Raw genomic sequence first — 23,668 nt, 5'->3', positions numbered from 1 at the left:
TGTTTTTCCCCTAACGTCTCTTCCCTCTCAACTCCACACTACACTCCCCCCTCCCTTCACTCCCTCTCCCACCTAAACTGTAAAGTTCGTTTTCATCTTTTTTTTTGGGGGGGGGTCCAATGCCTCAGGCATGCAAGGCAAGCGCTCTACCACTGAGCCACCTTCCCAGCCCCTATCTTTATTTTTTTCTAGTATCTTCATCAATGCCCATTTTCTTTTTTTTCTTTTTTTTGGGGGGTCCAGTCATGGGGCCTGAACTCTGGGCCTGGGCGCTGTCCCTCAGCTCTTCAGCTCAAGGCTAGCACTCTACCACTTGAGCCACAGCACCACTTCCGGCTTTTTTGTTTGCTTATGTGGTGCTGAGGAATCAAACCCAGGGCCTCATGCATGCAAGGCAAGCACTCTACCACTGAGCCAACTTCCCAGCCCCGTAAAGTTCGTTTTCAACATAGTGACTTGTACGTCTCATTGTTACAATGGGTCAACCAGTATCCCTATTTAAACATTTTGTTTTTTCCCTTCCACTCCCCAAATTATAGCAATATCAAATACAGTGAAAACAGGGGTTATACCCTGGGGGAGGACAAAGCAACCGAAAAAAATTACATGGTATGTTATAAATATGTTAGAAACAAAAGCAAGAAAGAAAATAAACCACTTGTGTCCCTGTCTTGGGGTTCATTTCACTTAACTTCATCTTATCTGGTCATATATACATAGCTTTTGACCTTTTCTAGTTGTCCCAGACATATACTAATTATTGCAAATAAGGGAAACCATGAGACCTGTTTCTTTGGGCCTGGCTTACTTCACTTAATATTTTTTCCAAGTCTTTCCATTTCCTAACAAATGGGGCGATTCATTCTTTCTGATGGAGGCACTGAATTCCATTGTATATATAGCATATGAAGAATTTTAACTAAATGAAAGGTCACAATTTGTCTTCTAGTTTTTTTTTTCCTATTTATTTTTTGTCAGTCCTGAACTCAGGGCCTGGGCACTGTTCCTGAGTTTCTTTTGCTCAAGGGTAGCACTCTACCACTCGGGCCACAGCACCACTTCTGGCTTTTTCTGTTTACGTGGTACTGAGGAATTGAACCCAGGGCTTCATGCATGCTAGGCAAGCATTTTTACCACTAAGCCACGTTCCCAGTCCTGCCTATTTATTTTATTTTATTTTTGTGCTGGTAATAAGGCTTGAACTCTGGGGCTGGGATCTATCTCTTAGTACTTTTGCTCAAGGCTAGTGCTCTACCACTTGGGCCACAGCTCTACTTTGTTTTTTGTGGTTAACTGAAGAGTCTTGTGGACTTTTCCTGTGTGAGCTGGCCTTGAATTGTGATCCTCAGATCTGTTTCCTGGGTAGCTAGAAATACAGGTGTGAGCCACCAGCATATGGCTGTTTGCATTTTTTTTTAGGAAATTTATTTTTATAAGCCTATTGTTTTCTTATGGCAGTATAGTTCTTTAATAGATAATTTAGTGGTGGCAGGTAGAGGTTGGCTGTTATAATTCTTTTTTATGGAGTCTTGATTTCTCCCTTTTTACTTTGCTATGTCATGGGACTTCTTATCTGAAACTTTGAACTGATGTCTCCCTCAATCATACATTCTTTCATTGTTGCCAATGATATAATTAGCAGTAATGTTTTCCCAGTGTTCTGGCAATTAAATGTCTGCTATTTTCATTCAGGCTTCAAATTGTTTTTGTTTTCTGTATCATTCAAACCTCTTTCTACAAAGACTCTTTGAGTTCTTACTTCCCATATCTTGAGTCTTCAACAGGAGGTGATGCTTTACTGGACATGGCATTTATATTTATTTTCTGCTGATTTTATGCTTGTGGTTGCTTAATCTCCTAGAATTGCTGAATGTACAGATCTCGTGTAGGTTTGCTTGCATTCCTTGTACATTTCATGGTTTTCTGGCAAAGGTAAATAGGAAAATTCTGGTTCAGGTGTTTGAAATGTTACTCTACATAATTTATCTCTCTGCTACCTCATTTTAGGAGAATTATTTATATTAATAAGTAGTCCTAATTCATTTATTTTCATCTTCTCTGATAGTCTATTAATTATGTAATTAATTAAATCTTCCATTGATGGCCACTTACACTAAATATTTCATTATACATAAAAGCTATAAAGAACATACATGTACATTTATTTGTTCATACATGCATCTGGTTTTCCCAGAGCACTGTTTCAGTTGGTTTTATGATTCTATAAACAAAACATTTGAGGCTAGGTATTTTATAACAAAAAGATGCTTGTTTACCTCTGTGGATTTAGTTCTGGAGATTTAAGAGCAAGGCACTCACATCTATACAGCTCTGGAAAGGGCTTCAAGGCAAATGCCATCACAGTAGGGAGTATGAGTATGGAAATGGGAAACTCTGATCTCCAATGAAACAGTCACAGCCAGAAGTGGAGGTGTGCCTCAAGTGGCAGAGAACAGCCTTGAGTGAAAAAGCTCAGGGGGAGTACAGGCATTGAGTTTAAGGTCCAGCCAGGACAGGCACACATATATACACACTTATCATCAATGCATCCTTGATTTGTTATTATCAAAGGCTTAGTTAATGGATATGACAATGTATTTTAGTTTGCATTTCCTCTGATCATTAGTAAAGTATGGTTTACTTTCCCTGTTTTATTATTGTATTGATTTTAGTGTGTGTGTGTGTGTGTGTGTGTGTGTGCACGTGTGCGCAGGTCCTGAGGTCTCAAGACTAGCATTCTACCACTTGATACACATCTCCACTTTTGTTTCTTTGGTGAGTAATTAGAGATAAGAGTCTCACAAACTTTCTTGCCCAGGCAGGCTTCCAATTGTGGCCCTTAGATCTCCACCCCTTGAGTAGCTAGGATTAATAGGAGTCTTGAGCTACCATTGCCTGCATTATTTGTATAGTTTTTTTTATTTCTGTGTATATTCTACAAATGAATATTTTAAAACTCTATACTTTATATTTTCTAAATGTGTACCTTTCTTTCAATTAGCTTATCATATAGACATGTTCACATTTAATATCGACAAGTCTATCAATTTTTTTCCCATTAACATTTGCGTTTTTTATGCTTCATGAACTCTTATGACTATCAGTTATGAACATACACCACCTAGTATAATGCCCTGTAATAATGGTTTTCGCCTTTGTGGTTAATCCAACACTACAAACTCATATTTACAAATGATCCTTGCCTATACAATATGCTAGCTTGGCATTTTCACAGTACATTTCACCACATCTTTGGAGATTACTGCTCACCACACCCTTCCATGTAGTAGCAAGATTTTCTTGTTAAAGCAAACTATTTACTGTATTCATTCTCTGTGAAGTCTTCCAAGACATAGCTCCTGTTCTTACCACCAAGTCATATTCTGTCTTTTTTTTTCCAGACTAAATTTTTGTGTAAAGGATATTATACAATTCAGATTTTCATCCTCAAAAGCTGGCCTTGAGTCGGTTTGCAAATACAATCTAATCTTGGCCTTTGTAGGTGACCATTTATTTCCATGGGGCACAAGGTATATATATACACATACATACATATATACATACATGAATATAGTTAAACGGACACATATATATCTAGCTCTATCTCCATCTCACTTTCTCCAAATCTCTCATAGCTCTACACCCCCCCACCCCCCATATACATATAAGAATCTTCACAAAACCTCAATGAATGGGAACCAAAGTTCTGGTTTACAAGTGAGGTTCTGTGGGTGTGGGGTGTGGACTGGACCTGCCTCCTTGGAACAGGTGCCAGGAGTGGCCCTTCTGACCCAGTAACAAGGCAAGGCGACCTTGGGTTCGAGTCCACCCTTGGGTCTCGGCCACTTGGCCAGAGGTTGGGCCTCCACCATGGGAACTCGGTCACAGGTCATCTAGCTCCTTCTCTTATGGGGAAGAGAGTCCACCACACAGAGACAGTCTCATATGAAAAGATGGATTTATTTGGGGAGGTGAAAAGCTGACCGGCCAGGGACGCAGCACAGACTCAGGGAGCTGACATTGCCACCCGGAGCCTTTCTCAAGCGGGGGTTTTATTTTAAAGGCAAAACTCCCAAGAACCTGGTGGTTGAGTCTGGCGGCGCGCAGGTGCCCATGCCATGGTCAGACACACAGAAAATCTCCCCACACGTCCCGCGGGGGTCCTCTTCCCGTAAGTCTCCCCAAATCGAGGAAGTCTTTTTTGGGAACAAGCTGGTCGGTTACACTTTATAATGCACGTGATCAAGCAAGGCAGGCAGTGTTATTAGAGCGGGTGGAGGAACTCTTCAGTGTTTCCATTCAGACATCAGCACGTTAGTTTCAGCTCAGGGGAGAGGGAGGGCCCCCTCCCCTCCGCCCTCCCTGCCCCGGTGGAGGCGCCGCCCCCCCCCCGCCCTCCCTCCCCCGGTGGAGCCCCCCCCCCGCCCGCCCTCCCTGCCCCGACACCGAACGCCGGGGACGACCTCGGGTCGCATTCCAAGACACAGGATCCAGACCTTTCACGCCGCAAAGTTCTCCGGGGCCTTCTAGAATCTCCCCGGCCTCCACGGCTGCTTGGTTACCACACTGGCCCGGGCGGGGACCCACCACAGCAGCCCCTCGAGGCCCAGGCTGGAGGCCTCGGCTGGGTACCGCTGACTGGGGGCCACGTCGACCGAATAGTCGAAAGGGCAGACTCCCGGGGCGCCGAGACCACCGGGTGCCCGCCCCAGCGTCCCCCGACTCCGCGCAGAGGTCGTGCAGGGAGAGGCTCGGCAGTCCCGCCAGGGGGCGCGCTCCGGGCCCGGCTCAGCCATGGGACGGGCGCGCCGCGAGCGCTCCCGGAGCCGCGCGTCCCCGCCCCGCGGCCGCCGCCCCCGCGCACCGGGACTACATTTCCCATAGCCCCGCGCGGCTGCGAGCGCGCTCCCGCGAGCAAGAGGCTCCGAGGCTTCCGGTGTCCGTGCCCGCGGCCCCCGCCCGCCCAGCCACAGTGCCTTTGAAACGCGGCGGGAGGCAGCTGGTGCGATGGCGAGCCTGGGCCGACTGCTGTGCGTGGTGGTGGTGTTCTGCTGGGCGCTGAGCCTCGGGCTGCCCAAACACCACAAGCGCGCGGCCAAGAAGCCCATCATTGGTGAGGATGCGGCGAGGGGGGCTCCGCGGGGGGTGGGGGGGCTGGGGTCCGCGGTCCGCGCAGGTGCGCAGCTGGCTGCAGCCGACTCGTCCTGCCCGGGAAACCCCCGAGGCCGGGGCAGGTGCGCGTCCGCTGTCGGCATGGCACTGACGCCCGGGGTGGCACTGACAAACCAGCTGCCGGCGGAGGGGTTTTAGTTTTTGGACTCAAAAACTAAAAAAAAAGCGGCGAAGAACCCCGCAGACATCCTTCTCTTCTTCCTTTTTCCTTTTTTGCCAGTCCTGGGGCTTGAACTCAGGGCCTGGGCGCTGACCCTGAGCTTCTTGTGCTCAAGGCTAGCACTCTACCACCTGAGCCACAGCACCACCTCCGGCTTTTCCTGTGTATGTGGTGCTGAGGAATCGAACCCAGGGCCTCATGCATGCTTGGCAAGCACTCTACACTGAGCCACCTTCCCAGCCCTTTCTTTTCTCTTTCTTTCCTATCTTTGTCTCTCCTTCCTGTCCGCCTTTCTCTTTCTTCCTTTCTTTCTTTCCCTTTTTTCTTTTCCTTCCTTCCTTCCTTTTCTTCTTTTCTTTCTCTTTCTCTTTCCTTTCTTTCTCTTTCCCTTTTTTCTTTTCCTTCCTTCCTTCCTTTTCTTCTTTTCTTTCTCTTTCTCTTTCCTTTCTTTCTCTTTCCCTTTTTTCTTTTCCTTCCTTCCTTCCTTTTCTTCTTTTCTTTCTCTTTCTCTTTCCTTTCTTTCTCTTTCCCTTTTTTCTTTTCCTTCCTTCTTCCTTCCTTTCCCTTTTTCTTTCTCTTTCTCTCTCTCTTTCCTTCCTCCCTCCCTTTTCTTTCTTTCTTTTTCCTTCCTTCCTTTCTTTTCTTTCTTTCTGCCCGCCTGCCTTCCCTTCCTTTTTTTTTTTAACATAGACGTTTTCCAATCAAAGACAAGCAAATATTTTTTTTTAAACATAGCTAGCAATTCCTGCTAGTTTGCATCTAGAAATTCAGTGTGTACATTATACTTAGGAAAAACTTCCTAATTGAGGGTGTATTTCACCATAGAGTGCGGTATGCAGAAAAATATAATAGATTACCTTGGACTTTGTCATCTTTAGCATCGTGGGATAGGCGGTGCCGATGGGAACCTAATGTATTTATATTTATTTATTTATTTAGTTCCAGAACTGGGGTTTGAATTTAGGGCCTGGGCGTTGTCTTTTAGCTTTTTTTTTTTACTCAAGGCTGGTTCTCTACCACTTAAGCCATATCTCTACTTATGGCTTTCTGGTGGTTAATTGGACATAATAGTCTTATGGGTTTTCCTTGACCTGGCTAACTTTGAAGTGCATTCCTCAGATCTTAGCCTTCTAAGTAGTTAGGATTACAGGTGTGAGCCACACCTGGATTCTATGTAATCTTCAAGTGAAGTACACATTTTTTTTTGTTTATTTCCTTGCCCCTGTATGTTTTCCAGAGAGGAAAATCAACTTTCATTCACAATGAGACAGTGTCAGCTAAAACTATCTAGGAGATACCAGCCTGAAATTAAAATTTGCCAAAAGAAATTTTTGGGCAGACAAGTAACAGGTTTTATCCCACCTTGTGTAGGATTTTTGCCATTTCTGCTATTTTTCCCAAGAAGCTGAGCACTGTATTCTGCAACCAAACTAGACATTCATTTCATATATTTTCTTTAATTGTATACTAATTGTATTAATAATTAATTGTATGTGAAACCATTAATTATATTTGGAGTGTGCAAAGCCTGTTTCCACAGCTATTTACAATGATGGTTAGTCTTCAAAGAACACTTTGTAACTTTATGTAGTGAGTTGCATCTTGTTGAATTCAGGGAGGAGGAGGAAAAAAGACAGGAGATTCATTTCCCTTTCGTACTATCCAGAGTAGTGCTAAATGGAAGACACAGAAAAGAAGTATACCTCTGGTCACCCTGGCGGATTAAGACAAAATTGTTGACTGAGCACCAAGTATGTGCAAGGCATAACTAAAAGTGCAAAGAACTCTAAAACAAGCCACCAAGGTTATGGCAGCCATCAAAAATGGGAATGGGGTTTGAGTCACATGTGTAATGTCAGGGAATAGAGTTAGAAATGGGAAAAGTGAGTATGGGAGGAGCGGACAGGAGAGGAGAGATGCTTGTTCGATTCCTTCCTTTTTTCTTGCCAGTACTGGGCCTTGAACTCAGGGCCTGGGTGCTGTCCCTGAGATTTTTCATTTAAGGCTGATGCTCTACCACCTGAGCCACAGCCCCACTGTAGGCCTTTTGATGGTTAATGGAGATGAGTCTCACAGATTTTCCTGGTTGGTCTGGCTGTGAACCATAATCCTTATATTTTATATCTTTTTTTTTTTTTGGGTCCGGTTGTGGGGCCTGAGCTCTGGGCCTGGGCACTGTCCCTCTGCTCTTCAGCTCAAGGCTAGTGCTCTACCACTTGAGCCACAGCGCCACTTCCGGCTTTTTTCTTTTTGCTTATGTGGTGCTGGGAATCGAACCCAGGGTCTCAGGCATGCAAGGCACGTGCTCTACCACTGAGCCACCTTCCCAGCCCCTATATTTTATATCTTATATCTTACAGCTTATTAAAGTTTAAGAACCCCTGAGGTGCTTAAACAAGGTGGTGACTGGCTGATATATATCTCCATCTTATTTCCTGGTGCTCTCTCTCCCCTCAGTGAATGTATTCAGATGGACTCTTTCAGTGTGCCAGGCTGACTCACAACTGTTGTACTTGCTGTATAGTTGTATAGTTCAGTTTCCACATAGTGCCTAGTATCACTGCTGTATTTGTTTACCCTTTGTCACATCCTTTCTGTTTCCCACTATTATCCTCCCCCAAAAGATAAACTTACAAACAAAAGATTAGAAAAACAAAACAACGACAACAAATTAAAAAACCCTTTTGTTTCTGTTTCCTAAGAGTTCATTTGGGTAAATATTATTTTATATGATCATATGTACCTATTAAGGCTTTGTGATTCTCTCCTAAGAATATCCTCCTTTGGTCTTTCTGTCTGAATGTCTAGAGACCTGTATAATATATCATGTCCCTGTCTACAGGTAAACACACTGGATGATAAAAAACAAAAATTAGGACGCCTCTTTGTTTTAGTTTTTTTGTCCTTAGCACTATCAGACATCACACTGCATCTATACATATATTTGTATTTATATCTATATCTATCTATATATAGTGTCTGTGCATTTTTCTTTTTCATCTAATTAATTATCCTTCCTCTTCTCTCTCCTTACTTTTTTTTGGGTCAGTCATGGGGCTTGAACTCTGGGCTTGGGTGCTGTCCCTGCGCTCTTCAGCTCAAGGCAAGTGCTCTATCACTTGAGCCACAGCAACACTTCAGCTTTCTAGTGGTTTACTGGAGATAAGAGTCTCACAGACTTTCCTGCCTGGGCTGGCTTTGAACCATGATCCTCAGCTCTCAGCCTCCTGAGTAACTAGGATTACAGGCGTGAGCCACCAGCGCCTGGCTTCTCTCTCTTTATACAGTAGAATTAAAGCCTCTCAGATCTAGGTTTGCATAAAGGACACTAGTGTCATTCTAATCTACTCTGGGAGCATAGTCTCCCTGAAGTGGTGTGAAGTGGAAGTTGGCAGAGACTGAGCTCACCCTCCATTTCTTTCCCAAATTCTACAGATGGACTTGTCAAAGGTACTTCCTATTTCATTCAGTAAATTAAGAGAATAAAATAGGGATACTGTCATGGTGATATATTTCAGTTTCTGAGAAAGAAGTAAGGGAGTTTGCATGAAACTAAGACTTTTTTTTTTCAATGTAGGAATTGTGATGCAAAAATGCCAAAGTAAAGAAATGCAAAACCTTGGGAAATACTACCTTGCTGCATCCTATGTGAAGTATATAGAGTCTGCAGGTGGAAGGGTCATGCCAGTAAGGTATGTTACTTGTTTTGTACAGTGTATAAACTCTTTCATCTCAAATGAATGCATCATTCATGATTATCTCATTTCAATGTGGTAAGATTGCACCTGATTTTTTTTGCCACAAACCTAATGCCTCAGGACTCCCAGTAAGCTGTTTAATGTATGAAGCAGTATATCTCTCAAGCCATCAAAAATGCTATACAAATTATGACTGAGAATGAAATGATAGCTTCTCTTACACCAGAAAAAAATGGTCGTGACACCACGAAAGCAGTGAAATAACAGCATCTTGAATGAAACCAACTTTTTCCATCATAGAAAGTTAACAGAAAACCTAGGCAACGAAGATGTTTTAGAAGATGGCCATTAAAGTTATCTTCAGGTGGATGCTGGTGGCTCATGCCTGGTCAGAACATGAGGCCCTGAGTTCAGGCCCTAGTACAGGCACACACACTTTATATTTATATTCTACGTTAGAAATGTAGATGTGACTAATGTACTGGTACTGCTTCATGTTAAAATGGCCCCATAAGAATAGTGCTTCAGGCTGGGAAGGTGGCTCAGTGGTAGAGTGCTTGCCTTGCATGCATGAGGCCCTGGGTTCGATTCCTCAGCACCACATAAACAGAAAAAGCCAGAAGTGACGCTGTGGCTCAAGTGGTAGAGCACTTGCCTTGAGCTGAAGAGCTGAAGGACAGCGCCTAGGCCGAGTTCAGGTCCACGACTGGCCAAAAAAAAAAAAGAAAGAAAAAAAGAATAGTGCTTCACCTCCCCTGTTTTCATTTAGAAAGTGCTAACAAACAAAAACCTTATAAGTGTTTAAAATATATTGTTGCTAAAGTTTGTGGCTTAAAATCTCTGGGAAATTTACCCAGTCCATTCTTAATGATTTTTGCAAACAAAACTTTTTTTATTTTTTTCTGAAAACCTACTTCATAAATAAATACTTCTTAAAATTTATAACAAAAGAATTGTACTGTCTCAATATTAATTGTAATCAAAATGGTAATGTTATAGCTTAGGGAATTGTGCCACTGGAACAAGGTAAGTTGAGGGGATGGGTAGGGTGGGAGAGATGGGGAAAATAATGGAATGGGTGACATTTTTCAAGCTATATTGTGTTAGGAAAATGAAGAGAGAGGTTGAGTTGAGAGGAAGTGAGGAGAATGATGAAAGGGGCAGTCTCCATCAAGATGCATTATACTTACAAACGGATTTTGAATTTGTTGAATGATAACCCCTTTGCACAACTACTTAAGCATAATAAAATAGAATTAAAAATGCATTGTACTCACAGACAAGTTGAATTGAAACCTCTTTGTACAACTACTTAAGGATAATGAAAAAATTGGTAAGCAATGTCTTACTAGATTTATTTTTTACATTTTGATTCACTGTACCTCATATGAACATCTATTTATAATTTTTAAAATTGTTATTATAAAGGTTATGTAAGGGGTTACAGTTACATAAGTCAGGGAAAGAGTACATTTTTCCTTGGACAATGTCACCCCTTCCCTTGATGTCTCCCAGTTTTCCCCTCCAGTCCCCACAACATTTACTTTTAATATTAGTCTTTATTCTTTGGGTAGAAAATGTAATTTTTCAAATGAAATCTTACTGGGAATCCAGATAATAGCAGTATTAGGGCTGGGGAAGAGGCTCTTGAGTTTCTTCAGTGCAGTATGTCAGGGTTTTGATGGTGGAAGTTTCATAATGCAGACAGTGAAGTAAGAGTATACTGCTAATCCTGTGGGTGAGGCTTTGTCAGGGAGACAAAAGTTGGTGTCTCAGCTCTGCGGGTGTTTCTAACACGGTAGAGTGGAGGTGGAGGGTGTGGCTTAGAGCCTTGGCTGTGAAGTTGGTAGGTCCAAGCTTAAAAAGAAACCCGTAGGTTGTGATGACTAATACAAACAAAAGAAACAGGAAAAAAAGAACTAGATGTGAGAGAAGAAAGTTTTGAAACCAGATGACTTGCAGAATACTAGTCATTATAACAGAGACACTGAAAATGGGACTATCGGCATAGAGGTTAACCTACAGCTTGGGTTTCCAAAGTTCACTGGAAGGAACTGGAATCATGATTCCATAGAAACAATATAATACCTGGAGTTGAATTCCCAGACGCATCTAAGAAGGATTACCCACCCTAAGGTAGAATGGACCTGGTGCCATCATCCTAAAACCCTGAGGTTTCTGCCTGTGGGCTGGCTGTTGGGCACCACACCTTCTCAAGTTTAGAAGGGAGAAAACAGACAGGAGACAGGCACAGTTCAGCCAGATGTGAAGAAGTTTGTGTTTGGTCCCCTCCTATTTTGTTTTTGCCTTTGTTTCTCTGGTGCTTGGTGCCCCAGGTTCCTCTGCATCCAACTGTAGGACTTGTGGGGAATAGTTTTTTTTTTTTGGTTGGTTGTGGGGCCCGAACTCTGGGCCTGGGTGCTGTCCCTCAGCTCTTCAGCTCGCATTCTGCCTTTGAGCCACAGCACCACTTCTGGCTTTTTCTGCTCACGTGGTGCTGAGAAATCAAACCCAGGGCCTCATGCGTGTAAGGCAAGCGCTCTACCACTGAGCCACCTTCCCAGCCCCAGGTGGGGAATAGTTTTAACTCACCTGAAAGATCACACAGCAGCCCATTAGCTGGCAGCTTCTGCTTTAAGAATGAGTTTAGTCATAGTGTATTTTATGTCGTTAAGGAAACAATTATAAGTTAGAAGATTTCGTAAAAAGCTGAATTACCAGAGTGTGACTTTTTATAGAGGGATGGTGCTCTCCACTTTTTCATGGTTAAACTTTTATGACTGGTGCCTGCCATTCCTTGTCAGGCTATGAAGGTATGGGTCACCTACCATCATTATTGGACTCAGCCATTTTCTCTTGGTGAAGGGGAAGCATTTCTCATATATGGTCAGGAGGGTCTCTTGTATCCAGAAATGTCTGAAAATACACAGATTGTGTCTATGTGGAACCTGGTATATTCTTTACTGGTAAGCTTCTGAGAGGGAAGAGATGATGATGCACTCCACAGTTAGACCCATGAACAGTGACATGTAGGACCTGAAGTAGTCACAGACAATGCGGGAGCCATTTAATTGATGAAATGTCCAGAGCTTGTCTGTGCAGTGGCCTGACCCAGGAGTCCTTCCAGAACAGCTGAGAGATCTATAGATCTGTATCCACTGGTTCCCATGGGTAGTTGTTGTCTACCCTAACTGAAAAGACTGGGCTGGCAGACTACTGAGAACTGGTGTACTCAAATTTCACCTGCCTATCGCTTTCCAAGACAGGGCCTCCTCCAGTTTAACCTACATTTAAGACAGAGATGAGCACCATTTCCCTGTGACCCATGGCTTTTGGCTCTTTGACCAAAGGAAATTTCCTTTGAACTTCTGAACAACAAACCTAGACTTGGACAAAGTTATTTAGACTTAAGGAGAGCCCACAGGATTTTCTGGCAGAGTACAAGTAACTGTTGGCATCCAAGGTATCTGCTTGATAATGAGAGAGGTATTCTGACTCCCTCTCAAACTGTTCTTTGGAATAGAAATGGGCTATAGTTGGCATAAGGCTGTAAATCCATATTTGTGGAGAATGGAGGGGGCAGGTGACATGTTATTCTCACATAGATTCAGAAGATTGCTAAACACAGGAGAGCAAGGATTTCATAGACATTTTATTGATGCCCAAAACATCTTACTGTGACTTAATTAAAGGCCGTCAATTGTCATAGATAGTAACTCTGTACATCACCTTAACAATAAAATTAAATAAAATAATTGTCATCGATAATCTCTATCAGGTTTCCTCTAGGGATTGATAACAGGGTTATTGTTCGGAAGTTCTTTCCTTCTTTTTCTTTTAAATATTACTGTAAAGGTCATGTATAGAGGGGTTATAGTTACATAAGTCAAGTAATGCGTACATATCCTCTTGATCAGTTTCACCCACTCCCTCGTTCTCTTTCAGTTTTCCCCTCCTGTATCCCCTCTCTCCCAAGTTGTGTACTTCATTTCCAACATTGTGCCTAGTGGGTTTTACTGCTTAATTGGTTCAGCCTTTGTCCCACTGTTTCTGTGCTTAAGTTTTTGATCCAGGGAACTGCAGAATTGCTAGGCTAGTCTATCTATGGTGATCTATCTATTATGTACCATTAAATTTGAGCTGGTCTGGAGGTGGAAAAACAATAGTCCTCACATCTTCCCTACTAATGGGTGGAATTAGGTAGAGATTGGCTGCTGCAGCTTCTGCTTCTTTGTTTTTATTTCCCAAAGCTTCCTGTTGTTAAAGTGGTGTGATAATAAAGTTTGTTGTTTAGTTTTTACATATACTCTAACAAGATTTTAGAATTCTTTTATAGTTCTTTGCAAACAGAAATTACTCTTGTCCAATTCTTATGGGCTTTTAATATTCACATCTTAGGACATACTTTTCCAATACCAAATTTCTTTAGTTCATTTCTCATGGTCTTTCATCTTTTGCGTATTAGCACGTTCTGTACACGATTGAATGTCTCTAGGCCCCAGAAAGACACTTAATTGTCTGCTTAGCAAAACATGGATATAATGATGTAGCTTTTGTGGAGTTTGAAAAAAAAGTCTCTAGGAAGGTAGATACATAGTGCTGTCAAATATTTTAGAATTATTTTTTGATCTGGGTATGTAGTTCAGTGGTATTTTGTATAACATACAAGAAGCCCAGGATTCAATCACCACTACTGCAAACACTTTTATTTGAGTTTTAAAATTAATATATTGACTTCATTTGGAGGTTCCCCCCCTAGGTTTCAGAAATGAGTGTTCAGTAATTTTTTTTTTTTGTAAATTTTCAGGACTGATCTTACATTTGCAGAGTATTCACATATATTCCGATCCATCAACGGGTAAGTTGGCTTAATGCAATTAATGATCACTTGGTTTGACTACCTATTGGTGTCCACATATCTGTCCATTTTTTCAAAAAAAATGTAAGTATTAACATGTGTTTCTATATAGTGATCAGAGTTGTCATATAACTATCATAAATATTAGTTTTCTGAGTTCCTTTATAGGTAATATTTTCTTGGGAGATGGTAAAAGTGCTGTGAGAAGTAGGAGTCAGGTTAGGAAATACATAATTAGTACATAGTAGACACAGGCAATTATTTTTACAAGTGCAGCATGATCTTTGTTCTTTTAATGCTTGTCTTAAATAATACTGAAGCCACTTTGAATTGTAAATAATGCTGCTTGCTTAGAGGACTTTAAGTCTTACATTTGAAGACAATTGAGTGGTTATCTTTTAATTTCAGTAGAACTTGGACATTGCTTTTTTTTAAAATCTCTACCTTCACCACAAAATAGGATTGGTTAACTTACAGAAGAAGACTCTTAATTATATGAAAAAAAGTTTTATATAACTCTTCATGTAGGGAAATATGGTTAATTATAGCAGTTAAACATTTTGACTCTCAGAATGGCAGAGATCAAAATATGCTAATCTTCTGCGGTGAGATAATGAGGAAAATATGAGTAGTCTTATATTCTATTAGTGGCAATATAATAATTACAGAGTTTCTCAGGGGCAGTTTTGCAGTATGTGTTTCAGTTAGAAACACATGTCTTTCACTCTTCAAAAAGAAATTTACTCAATACCTGACATATAACTGTAACCCCTCTCTACATCTCCTTTACAATAAAAATTGAAAAAGAGAAATGCATGTCTTTTTGCCTTGGGAATTTTATTTAATGAATATATTACTTTCTTTTTTTTTGGTCCGGTCGTGGGGCCTGAACTCTGGGCCTGGGCGCTGTCCCTCAGCTCTTTAGCTCAAGGCTAGAGCTCTACAACTTGAGCCATAGTGCCACTTCCGGCTTTTTTCTTTTTGCGTATGTGGTGCTGAGGAATCGAACCCAGGGCCTCGAGCATGCAAGGCAAAGCGCTCTACCACTGAGCCACCTTCCCAATTACTTTCTTTATGTAAATTCTTAGACCTATACACAGGCACTGTATTGTTGACAGAAAAGATCAAGTTGGAAGTTACCTGATAGTCTATCAGAACTAGTTAAATGAAATAGATAAGTGAAATTAATTGGGTATTATGTAGGAGTTAACAAGGAGGATCTCTATAGATGCTGCTTTGGATTGTTGTTGTCCTGGGGACAATCTTGTTACGTGAAACAAAACAAGGCACAGAATGGTGCATACATTGTTTGTTTATTTTGGGGGTGATGGGGATGGCTAGTATTCTGCTACTTGAGCTGCATCCCAGTCCTCTCTCTTCCTCATTTTTACTTTTTTGATTTTGAGACAGGGTCATGCTACCTTTGCCCAGGGCACTTGTCCTGTTCCGGTTTGTAAGGCAGGGATGTGTATTCCTACCAACTTGGCACAATTATGTATGTATATATATATATATATATATATATATATATTTAACAAGTAAAAAAATCCTTTTTTAGAATATTTTTAAAAAACCAGTTCTGAGAGCAGTTCTCTCTATTTTAGGGTCAGATTCAACCCTATTTTCCATTGCATGGTTGGAGAAATTATAGCACAGAATAAAGGTGACCAATGTTCTTCCATTTCCCCAGGCCTAAATGTTATATAAGGAGGTGACAACTCAGGACCTTCACTTTCACTACAATTTGAAACAAGTTTGAAACAAGTTTGTTCCCAAAGAACAGAGGAACTACTCCAAGAAGGAAGAAGCTGGGTCTTTTTTTTGGCACAGTATAACAGATTTTTTTTTTTTTGGTGGTAGTCTTGGGGCTTAAACTCAGGGCTTGAGCACTGTCCCTGAGCTTCTTTTGCTTAAGGCTAGTGCTCTACCACTTGAATTACAGATCCACTTCTGGCTTTTTTTCCCCCTTGGGTGATTAATTGGTGATGAGAGTCTCATTCACCTTGCCTGGGCTAGCTTAGAACCATGATCCTCAGATCAGCCTCATGAGTAGTTAGGATCACCAGTGTGAGCCACCTCACCAGGCTTGTAACAACAGGCATTAACAGCAGTTATTTCTGATTGGCAATAGGGTGAGAAGAAGTCTTACTTTTCTTGTAAACTATTTTTCTTTTTCTGAAGAGCTTTGTTATTTTACTTTTAAAAACCACCTTCATCTGTTTGGTATTTTTAAGCTATGTTCAAAAAATTGTTTGTCTTGGGGCTGGGAAGGTGGCTTAGTGGTAGAGCGCTTGCCTTGCATGTCTGAGGCCCTGGGTTCGATTCCTCAGCACCACATAAGCAAAAAGAAAAAAGCCGGAAATGGCGCTGTGGCTCAAGTGGTAGAGCGCTAGCCTTGAGCTGAAGAGCTGAGGGATAGCACCCAGGCCCAGAGTTCAGGCCCTACGACCAGACCAAAAAAAAAAAAAACACCAAATTGTCTGTCTTTCATTTAGTTTGGATCAGTAAATATTTAGTGTAAAATTAGGTCAATTTAGTAAAACATTTACAATGTCCACATGGGAAGAGTACTTTGGAAAGGACAAATGTAAGTAATTCCAGGCTAGACTATAACAGAAGGACACTAAAATAGGCTTTTGAATCACTTCATCTCTTCCAGTCTTCTCCCATTTCCTATTTGGAAAGGAATTTGAAATAGTAGTTGTGTAAATGGGAATAAATATTTTTGGTAGCCTTCTTGTCCTGTTGTTCCATGGGAAGCAGCTTTGGTTCTTACTTTGACCAGAGGCCTTCTGCATCTATCTTCCACAACATTATCCTTCATTGACACCAGCTGCTCACGGTTGTCCACAGCACAAGAATTGCATGCTAGGCTTTGAATGGGGGAAACTTGCTAAAATTTACTGTTTCTGAACACTTAGTCAGATGTGACTTCAGAATCACCTTTATTGAGCTCCTATTGTACAAGGAAAGAAAATGACAGAGCCTGCCTTAGGGGAATTTATCATCTGGGAGGGAGGTTCTAATGAGAATAGCTAAAAGAATTTGAGGATTAGAAACAGCAAATTTGGCCCAATGAAGCTTTTACAATTCTGAGTTTCCAGAACTATTGAGACTTAATGAAGTCATTTTAAGTTGTTGGGTTTTCAGTATGGTTTTGTGGCACACCACTGAAGTATTTATTTAAGTGTCTTCTAGAAGACTGATCTTCCTAACAGTTGAAGGGCTCATCTTTGTCTCAGGCTAATCGGTTGCCTGACTCAGAGAAGCACACAATATAGTTTTTTGAAGGAAAACAGTTTCAAAAGTGATCTTTCATGTATCTTTAATTCATATTTATGTATTTTCAGAATTTTAATATGTTTATTCGAACTTTTGTTGGCCGGAAAGGCCAGATATCTTTTGAGTATCCTTAGTTATTTTAAGACCTAATAAGGTTTTATACATCTAGCTTAAAAAGCCAGCATCACACATAATATTTTTTTAATATTTCATATTTTTGATAGAATAAAAGAAAAGCAAATTATTGTGACTATTTTTTCCTAGACCTTTTGAATGGTCTTTGTTTTCTTTTCAAGGTTTTTCTATTATTGTGCTTCTCTCTGGAAAGATTTCAGGGTGATAAGTATGTGTGTGTGTGTGTGTGTGTGTGTGTGTATACTCAAGGCTGGTGCTTGATCACTTAGCCAGTCCTCAGTTTCCAGGTTTTTGCTAGTAAATTGGAGGTAAGATTCTCTCAGATTTGTGTGCTCAGGCTGGCTTTGAACCAGGATCCTCATATTCTAGCCTCTTGGGTAGGTAGCGTTACACCACCAGCACCTGACAGAAAATAAAATTTTGTAGATATTTAATTACAATCTAAATAAAATTTTATGATTACTTCTTCATAGTTAAAAATATTGTGAATTAGGACTGGAGTCATGGCTTAAGTGGTAGAGCACCAGCTGAGCAAGCATGCTGAATGTAAGGTCCTTAAGTTCAAACCCTGGTACTGGAAAACAAAAGATATGAGTTAAAACTCACATTTGTAGACCAGTGGTTGATTTGACGTCACTGATAATCTTAGCTTAAATCTGTCTACAATGGCAATTTTGCCTCTACTTGATTTCTAGCTCTGGGTAGTCTCCTGTTCTCCTTTTATTTATATAATTGGTTCATACTCTGTGTCATTAAATAAAAGGCAAAAAAATGTTTTTAAAAGAATAGACACTAAAGTGTTGCTAACAGCAGCAATTTCTAAATGACTAAGATAAAAACGTTTATGTATATATTATATGTGTATATATGCATATGTATCTGTGCCTTAATTTTCTGATTTTTTTAAAAGGAAAAATATGTTTTACAGTGAAAAAGATTATGTTCTGTTTGTGTTCATGGGGGAAATGCATCTCACTGCTGTTGTTTCAGACTCCTTTTACCTGGAGGAAGTGTTAGCCTTGTACACTCAGAATATGCCCACGTGGCTAAAATTTTTTACAAGATGGCCATACAGGTAAATGTCTGTGATTGTGTATTGTTCTAGAGAAGGTTTTGTGGGCATCTGGGAGGATGATTCTGCTTTTAGGCATGTGGTAATACTCTCTTAACAATTACCCAGCCTACCCCTCTCATCTTTTAGGCACCATTCTCCAGGCAGCACAAAGTGCTTCTGCCTGCCTCATGCTTCATCTAATTAAGGTTTCTAGGTGTGAACTACAGCCTAGTATTTCTAGGCTTAGTATTTCTAGTATTTCTCTCCAGCCTATTATCCTTTCATTTTGCACTAAGCATTATTCGTCCATGAGTAATTCTCACTTTTAATATCTCATTCTAAATATATCTCACATTCATAATAAAATAATCATAAAAAAAATCTACTCTTTTTGCCAGTTCCTTCAATCCCATTGACCTTGCTTTTCAGTTACCTGTAGATAGGAAAACATAGCTTTTCTTCCAAAAGGAATAAGAGAGGATTTATTCTGAACCCAATATGAGTGAGCAAAGCCCTGGAACACAGAATATATAAATAATATATTCTGATGTAGAAGAAGACACACTAGCTTTTATAGCTACAGAACAGAAATGCATCATAAATTAATGCTTTTTCCAACGACATTAGTGGGAGCATAGGTAGGCAGGCCACCATATAGTATAGAAACTCTTCTACAGGTTTCAGATGTTAGAACTTTCTTAGCTTTAGGATGGAGGGAAGCTAGAGGTCTAAACAGTACATTCCAAAAGTGTTATCTTGTACTCACATGGATGGTCACTACATATATTGATAGTGAGTGGCTATTAAAAGATAACCCCATATAATTTTGGCTCTTCATCTGTAATATTTCATCTGCCTATTATAATATTCTAGTCAATCAGTCTGTTGGATCTTCAACACAGATGGGGTTTCTTTGAAAATCTTTAGTTCATAAACTTAGGCTATATTAATCAAACATGAAGAGCCACTGGCTATTTCTTTGAAAATGCCCACATTTGGCTGGGGACCAGTGGTTTACTGCTGTAATATAGAGTACCCAGGAGGCTGAGATTTAAGGATTTGAAGCCAGCCCAGGCAGGGAAGTCCATGATACTGTTACCTCCAATGAACCAACAAAAAAGCTGGAGTGGAGCTGTGGCTCAAGTGGTAGAGTGCTAGACTTGAATGCAGACACTCAGAGACAATGTCCAGGCCTGAGTTTAAGTCCCAGGATTGGCACATGAAAAATGCCCATATTAGGTCTGCCTTTGAACCCTAACTTATAGTCCTTATTCTTTCTCCCCTTAACTATTAACCTCAATTTTATAATTAATCTTGATGGCTCTACTGTCTTGCTAACTCTCTGTTAAGTATTATCCTAAATAACTACTTTAATATTTGAAACATTTGTTTAATAACTTTTAATAGCTAGATTAAATAATTCTTGGCCTTTTCCAACCTGTGTTGGGTCTTTGATCTGATAGTGTATTTATGGATCCTGGAAAATTTCACAGAAATCTGTGCATGCTTAACTCATGTGCTGGCTGGTAATGAGAAGCCATATATAATTTTTGTTTAAAAATTTCTTTTGAGTAAACTTGGTTTTTGCTCTCTCTCACTCTCCAAAGAGTTTTGATGATGGAGACTACTTTCCTCTGTGGGGTACCTGCCTTGGATTTGAGGAGCTTTCGTATCTGATTAGTGGAGAGTGCTTACTAACTCTCACAGACACTTTCTCAAAAGCATTGCCGCTGAACTTCACTAAAGGTAAGAATTCTCTTTCAAACTCTTTATTGTCTGCTTAGGGAATAGGATTGGTTAGCAGCAAGAATTAAAGTCACATATAATCTTCCTTTCTAGCGTATTTTACCCATGCCAAAGGATGTGCCTGAGGATGACTTGAAGAATTCTCAATTAAAAAAAAATCTTTTTGATTGTTTTATTTTTGAATTAGGACCCGTTTGTAATATGAGAAAGAGTTCGTGATGTTTTCACACATGCACAAAAGTTTACTTTGAACAAATTTACCCCTTCCATCATTTTCCCATTCCTCTCCTCTTTTCTCTACCCCTTTGGGATATATTAAGTTAAATTACATTATATATGTATATATAAGCGTATGTGTATGTATTGTACATGGACGCAGAACCCTCGAAAGACCACCAGAGACCATGACCAATACAAATAGCAAAAGAGTCGTTTATTTGCAAGCTCGAGCTTGGTCCTCCGCACACTTGGTAACCGGTGATGCTAAGAGGCCCCGAGCACAAAATCAGCACAGCTTTTATAGTATTGAATAAACAAGTTTCTGGAATTTCCACACAAGCAGATACATAATTGCACTGCCCTTTTTCTGAACTATTGGTATGTTCTGTTCCTGAAACACTTGGGCAGCTGTTCTGCGTTCTTAAGGGTGGGCAGGGTTGGTGGCAACCTGTGTTTTTTTTTCTCTTTCTTGGGGTTACTCTGAAGGCAGCCTAGCTCAAGATGGTGTGGTTAGCTCTTCATGTGTGTGTGCATGCATAATGTCCTTTGATCCTCTTCGCCCCTCAGTATCTCTTCCTCATTCTACACTCTCACTATTCTGCCCCCCATACAAGAATTTTAAATGTCGACAACTCATTGCTTCTAGTTATATACAAGACCATATATAATTAAGAACTGGAAATCAGTCCTGGTTTTGAGTCCTCAGTCTCTCCCTACAGCCTTGTACAATTATTTAATGACTTTTAGCTGTAAATTCCTCATTGCAAATGGACCTACCTCTTAGAAGTTTTGGTAAAAATTAAATTAGGTGTCAATTTCCACAGGGTATAATGTAATTTAATTCACTAAATATATGGAGTTAATATAGCTCTTATAAGGTAAAGGACAAAGTGCCCAATAAGATTGATAATATTATACTGTGAGAAAAGAGAGAAGCCACATCATGAGAGGTCAGAGTGGGAGTGTTTATTCGAAGACCAGCAATCACAGATGGACTCTTTTTCACAAAGACCTGCAACCCTGTGAATACACTTAATACTGTCAGAAAACTGAGCCATGAGAACAGGAGAGGAAAGAAAGAGCAGAAAAACAATACCAAGAAACCAGATCAGCTCTAATGGAGAGCTGAAGTGGGATGCAATGTTGACCAGAGGAGAGCCAGGAGACATGGCATGAATAAATAGGAGATATGTGTGGCATGGCATCCTTTTGCCTGAGCTGGTCTGGGCCAACATAGGGTCAGGTCAGGGGACAGGGTTACAGGGAGCTTGAGAGTTCATGACCCAAGACTGGCAGGTCAGTAATCTCTTGTCCAAGTCCCCGCCCAAGCCTCTAGGTGTTCAGGCACACCCATCACTTGGAAGGTTGGACTTCCCTGCCTCTACCATGGAGATACCAGTTAAACCCAATATCCTATTATCTACCACGTGGCCAAGATGGTACCCATTACATTCAGCATCCTTATTTCAATAAGCCACAAAAATCACAGCCGTATGCTACCACTCTTATTTATTTATTTATTTTTTGGGTCTGGTCGTGGGGCCTGAACTCTGGGCCTGGGCACTGTCCCTCAGCTCTTCAGCTCAAGGCTAGCGCTGTACCACTTGAGCCACAGGGCCACTTACGGCTCCCCCCCCCCCCACCGTTTTTGCTTATGTGACATGCAAGGCAAGTGCTCTACCACTGAGCCACCTTCCCAGCCACCACTCTTCTTTCTAACTGCTACCTATTTGTAATTCCTAGGACTCCTCACATTTCATAATATCTTAGAATAACTCACAGACCTCAAGAAAGTGTTGTATTTGCTTACCAGCAAGGAAACACAATCAACTTTGGTATCTAAAGTTTTTTATTGGTGCTTAATCACAAAAGCATGATTGACTGAATCATTGGCCACTGGTGAATTCACATGCCAGCCACCCATTTGTTAGGAAAATGAAAGAGAACAGAAAAGGAATAGGATGGACTTGATTGTCAACAGGCTAGGGACTGTTTATTGCCAGTGAGGAGCACAGACCTTCCCATGGGTTTGGAGGCTGTTCGAGGTACTGGATTTTGGGGTAGGTTTATATAGTCTTAACAAGGAAGCAGAAAATAAAAAATGGCTATGGTCCTAGAGGCCAAGGGTGGTGTCCTTGGCTAGGCCTAGAGTGGAATATTCTACCTGGGGTGGCTATTGTCTCCTAGGGGCCAAGGTCAGAATGACCTTGAAGACAAGCACATGAACACCCACCTGGTGCTTTGCTTGATTAGGCAGTAGACAGTCCTTCACCATTCCCTATAATCAGAACTTTAGTCATTTCATTAGCATAATAGCAATATCATTCTTACCATTCCAGTAGTTTTAAATACCCTTTGTTAGATACCTAGAACAGAGACCAGAGATTCTTTATACCTAGCAGTGTAAGGAGCCCCCTGGGTCCTCTACCTTGTGTCACCACTCCTTGTGGTACTGCATTCCTTGCTAAGCCAGTCCTCTGAGCCTTACCTGGTTAGAGAGGAAGGCCTGGGGCTGCTGAATTGCTGGATGGTGTGAGTACAAGCAGATAATGATCCCCATCCTTGTAGTTTGGTTATCTGATCTCTAGATCTTCATGTTGTAGTGCTAGGAACTATTTCTGTTCTCATAAGGCCTTTGGAAGGAAGTAATAGTAGTTATACAACGAACCTAAGGAATGCTTCACACTTTTTTTTGTATATGTACCAGTCTTGGGGCTTGAACTCAGGGCCTGGGCCCTGTCCCTGTGTTTTTCCCCTTAAGGCTGTCTCCCTTGAGCCAAGCTCCACTTTCAGCTTTTTTGGTGGTTAATTGGCTATAAGACTCTCATGGATTTTCATGCCAGGTTTCAAACCAAGATGGTCAGATTTCAGCCTCCTGAGAGCTAGGATTAAAGATGTGAGTCATCAATGCCTAGATGCTTTAAGCTCTCTGAAAACTCTTTCTTCTATTATCTCACCTTATCATTGCAAGAAATGTGTGAAGTACTTGTTTTAGGCCAGACTTTTTGGTGCCATGTTGCAGAAACCCAGTTTATGCACAGAGTGCTGGAAGGTACAGAAATTCTCTTGGGAGCCATTAGGCCTCTACTGGAACAGTTAGCACCAAGGCTTGAGCACATCAGGACTTTAAAAAAATAAACATTCCATTGGTATTTTACTCTATATGTCTGAGTATAGTAAAGTCTTTACAGTTGGCAAATACAGTGTAATGCTTCTTTGATCTGTTTACTAAATACAAAGATTTTGGCTTGGTTAATATTCTTTTGTATGTACATTGCTGATTCCCTCCCTCCCTCTCTCCCTCCCCCCCTTCCTCCCTCCCCCCCTCCCCCCTTCCCTCCCTC

General features: G+C 41.0%; 2 protein-coding genes across 2 annotated transcripts in view; both read left to right on the top strand.

The window, feature by feature from the left end:
• Positions 1 to 3,962: 3,962 nt before the first annotated feature.
• LOC105980433 (basic proline-rich protein-like) lies at positions 3,963 to 4,982 on the top strand. The gene is made up of 2 exons (XM_013009270.1): positions 3,963 to 4,197; positions 4,497 to 4,982. The coding sequence occupies exons 1-2, from the start codon at positions 4,114 to 4,116 to the stop codon at positions 4,980 to 4,982; spliced, it is 570 nt and encodes a 189-aa protein (XP_012864724.1). The 5' UTR covers positions 3,963 to 4,113.
• Ggh (gamma-glutamyl hydrolase (conjugase, folylpolygammaglutamyl hydrolase)) overlaps positions 4,897 to 23,668 on the top strand; it is a 35,746-nt gene continuing 16,974 nt past the window's right edge. The window contains exons 1-5 of the mRNA XM_013009274.1: positions 4,897 to 5,113; positions 8,910 to 9,024; positions 13,838 to 13,888; positions 18,296 to 18,380; positions 19,967 to 20,105. Coding sequence (XP_012864728.1) covers positions 5,008 to 5,113; positions 8,910 to 9,024; positions 13,838 to 13,888; positions 18,296 to 18,380; positions 19,967 to 20,105 — 496 coding nt within the window. The 5' untranslated portion in view covers positions 4,897 to 5,007. The remainder of the gene's footprint in view (positions 5,114 to 8,909; positions 9,025 to 13,837; positions 13,889 to 18,295; positions 18,381 to 19,966; positions 20,106 to 23,668) is intronic.

Source organism: Dipodomys ordii, unplaced genomic scaffold (assembly GCF_000151885.1).
Source record: "Dipodomys ordii isolate 6190 unplaced genomic scaffold, Dord_2.0 Scaffold9, whole genome shotgun sequence".
Taxonomy (NCBI): Eukaryota; Metazoa; Chordata; class Mammalia; order Rodentia; family Heteromyidae; genus Dipodomys; species Dipodomys ordii.
This window is presented reverse-complemented; position numbering and strand designations above follow the sequence as displayed.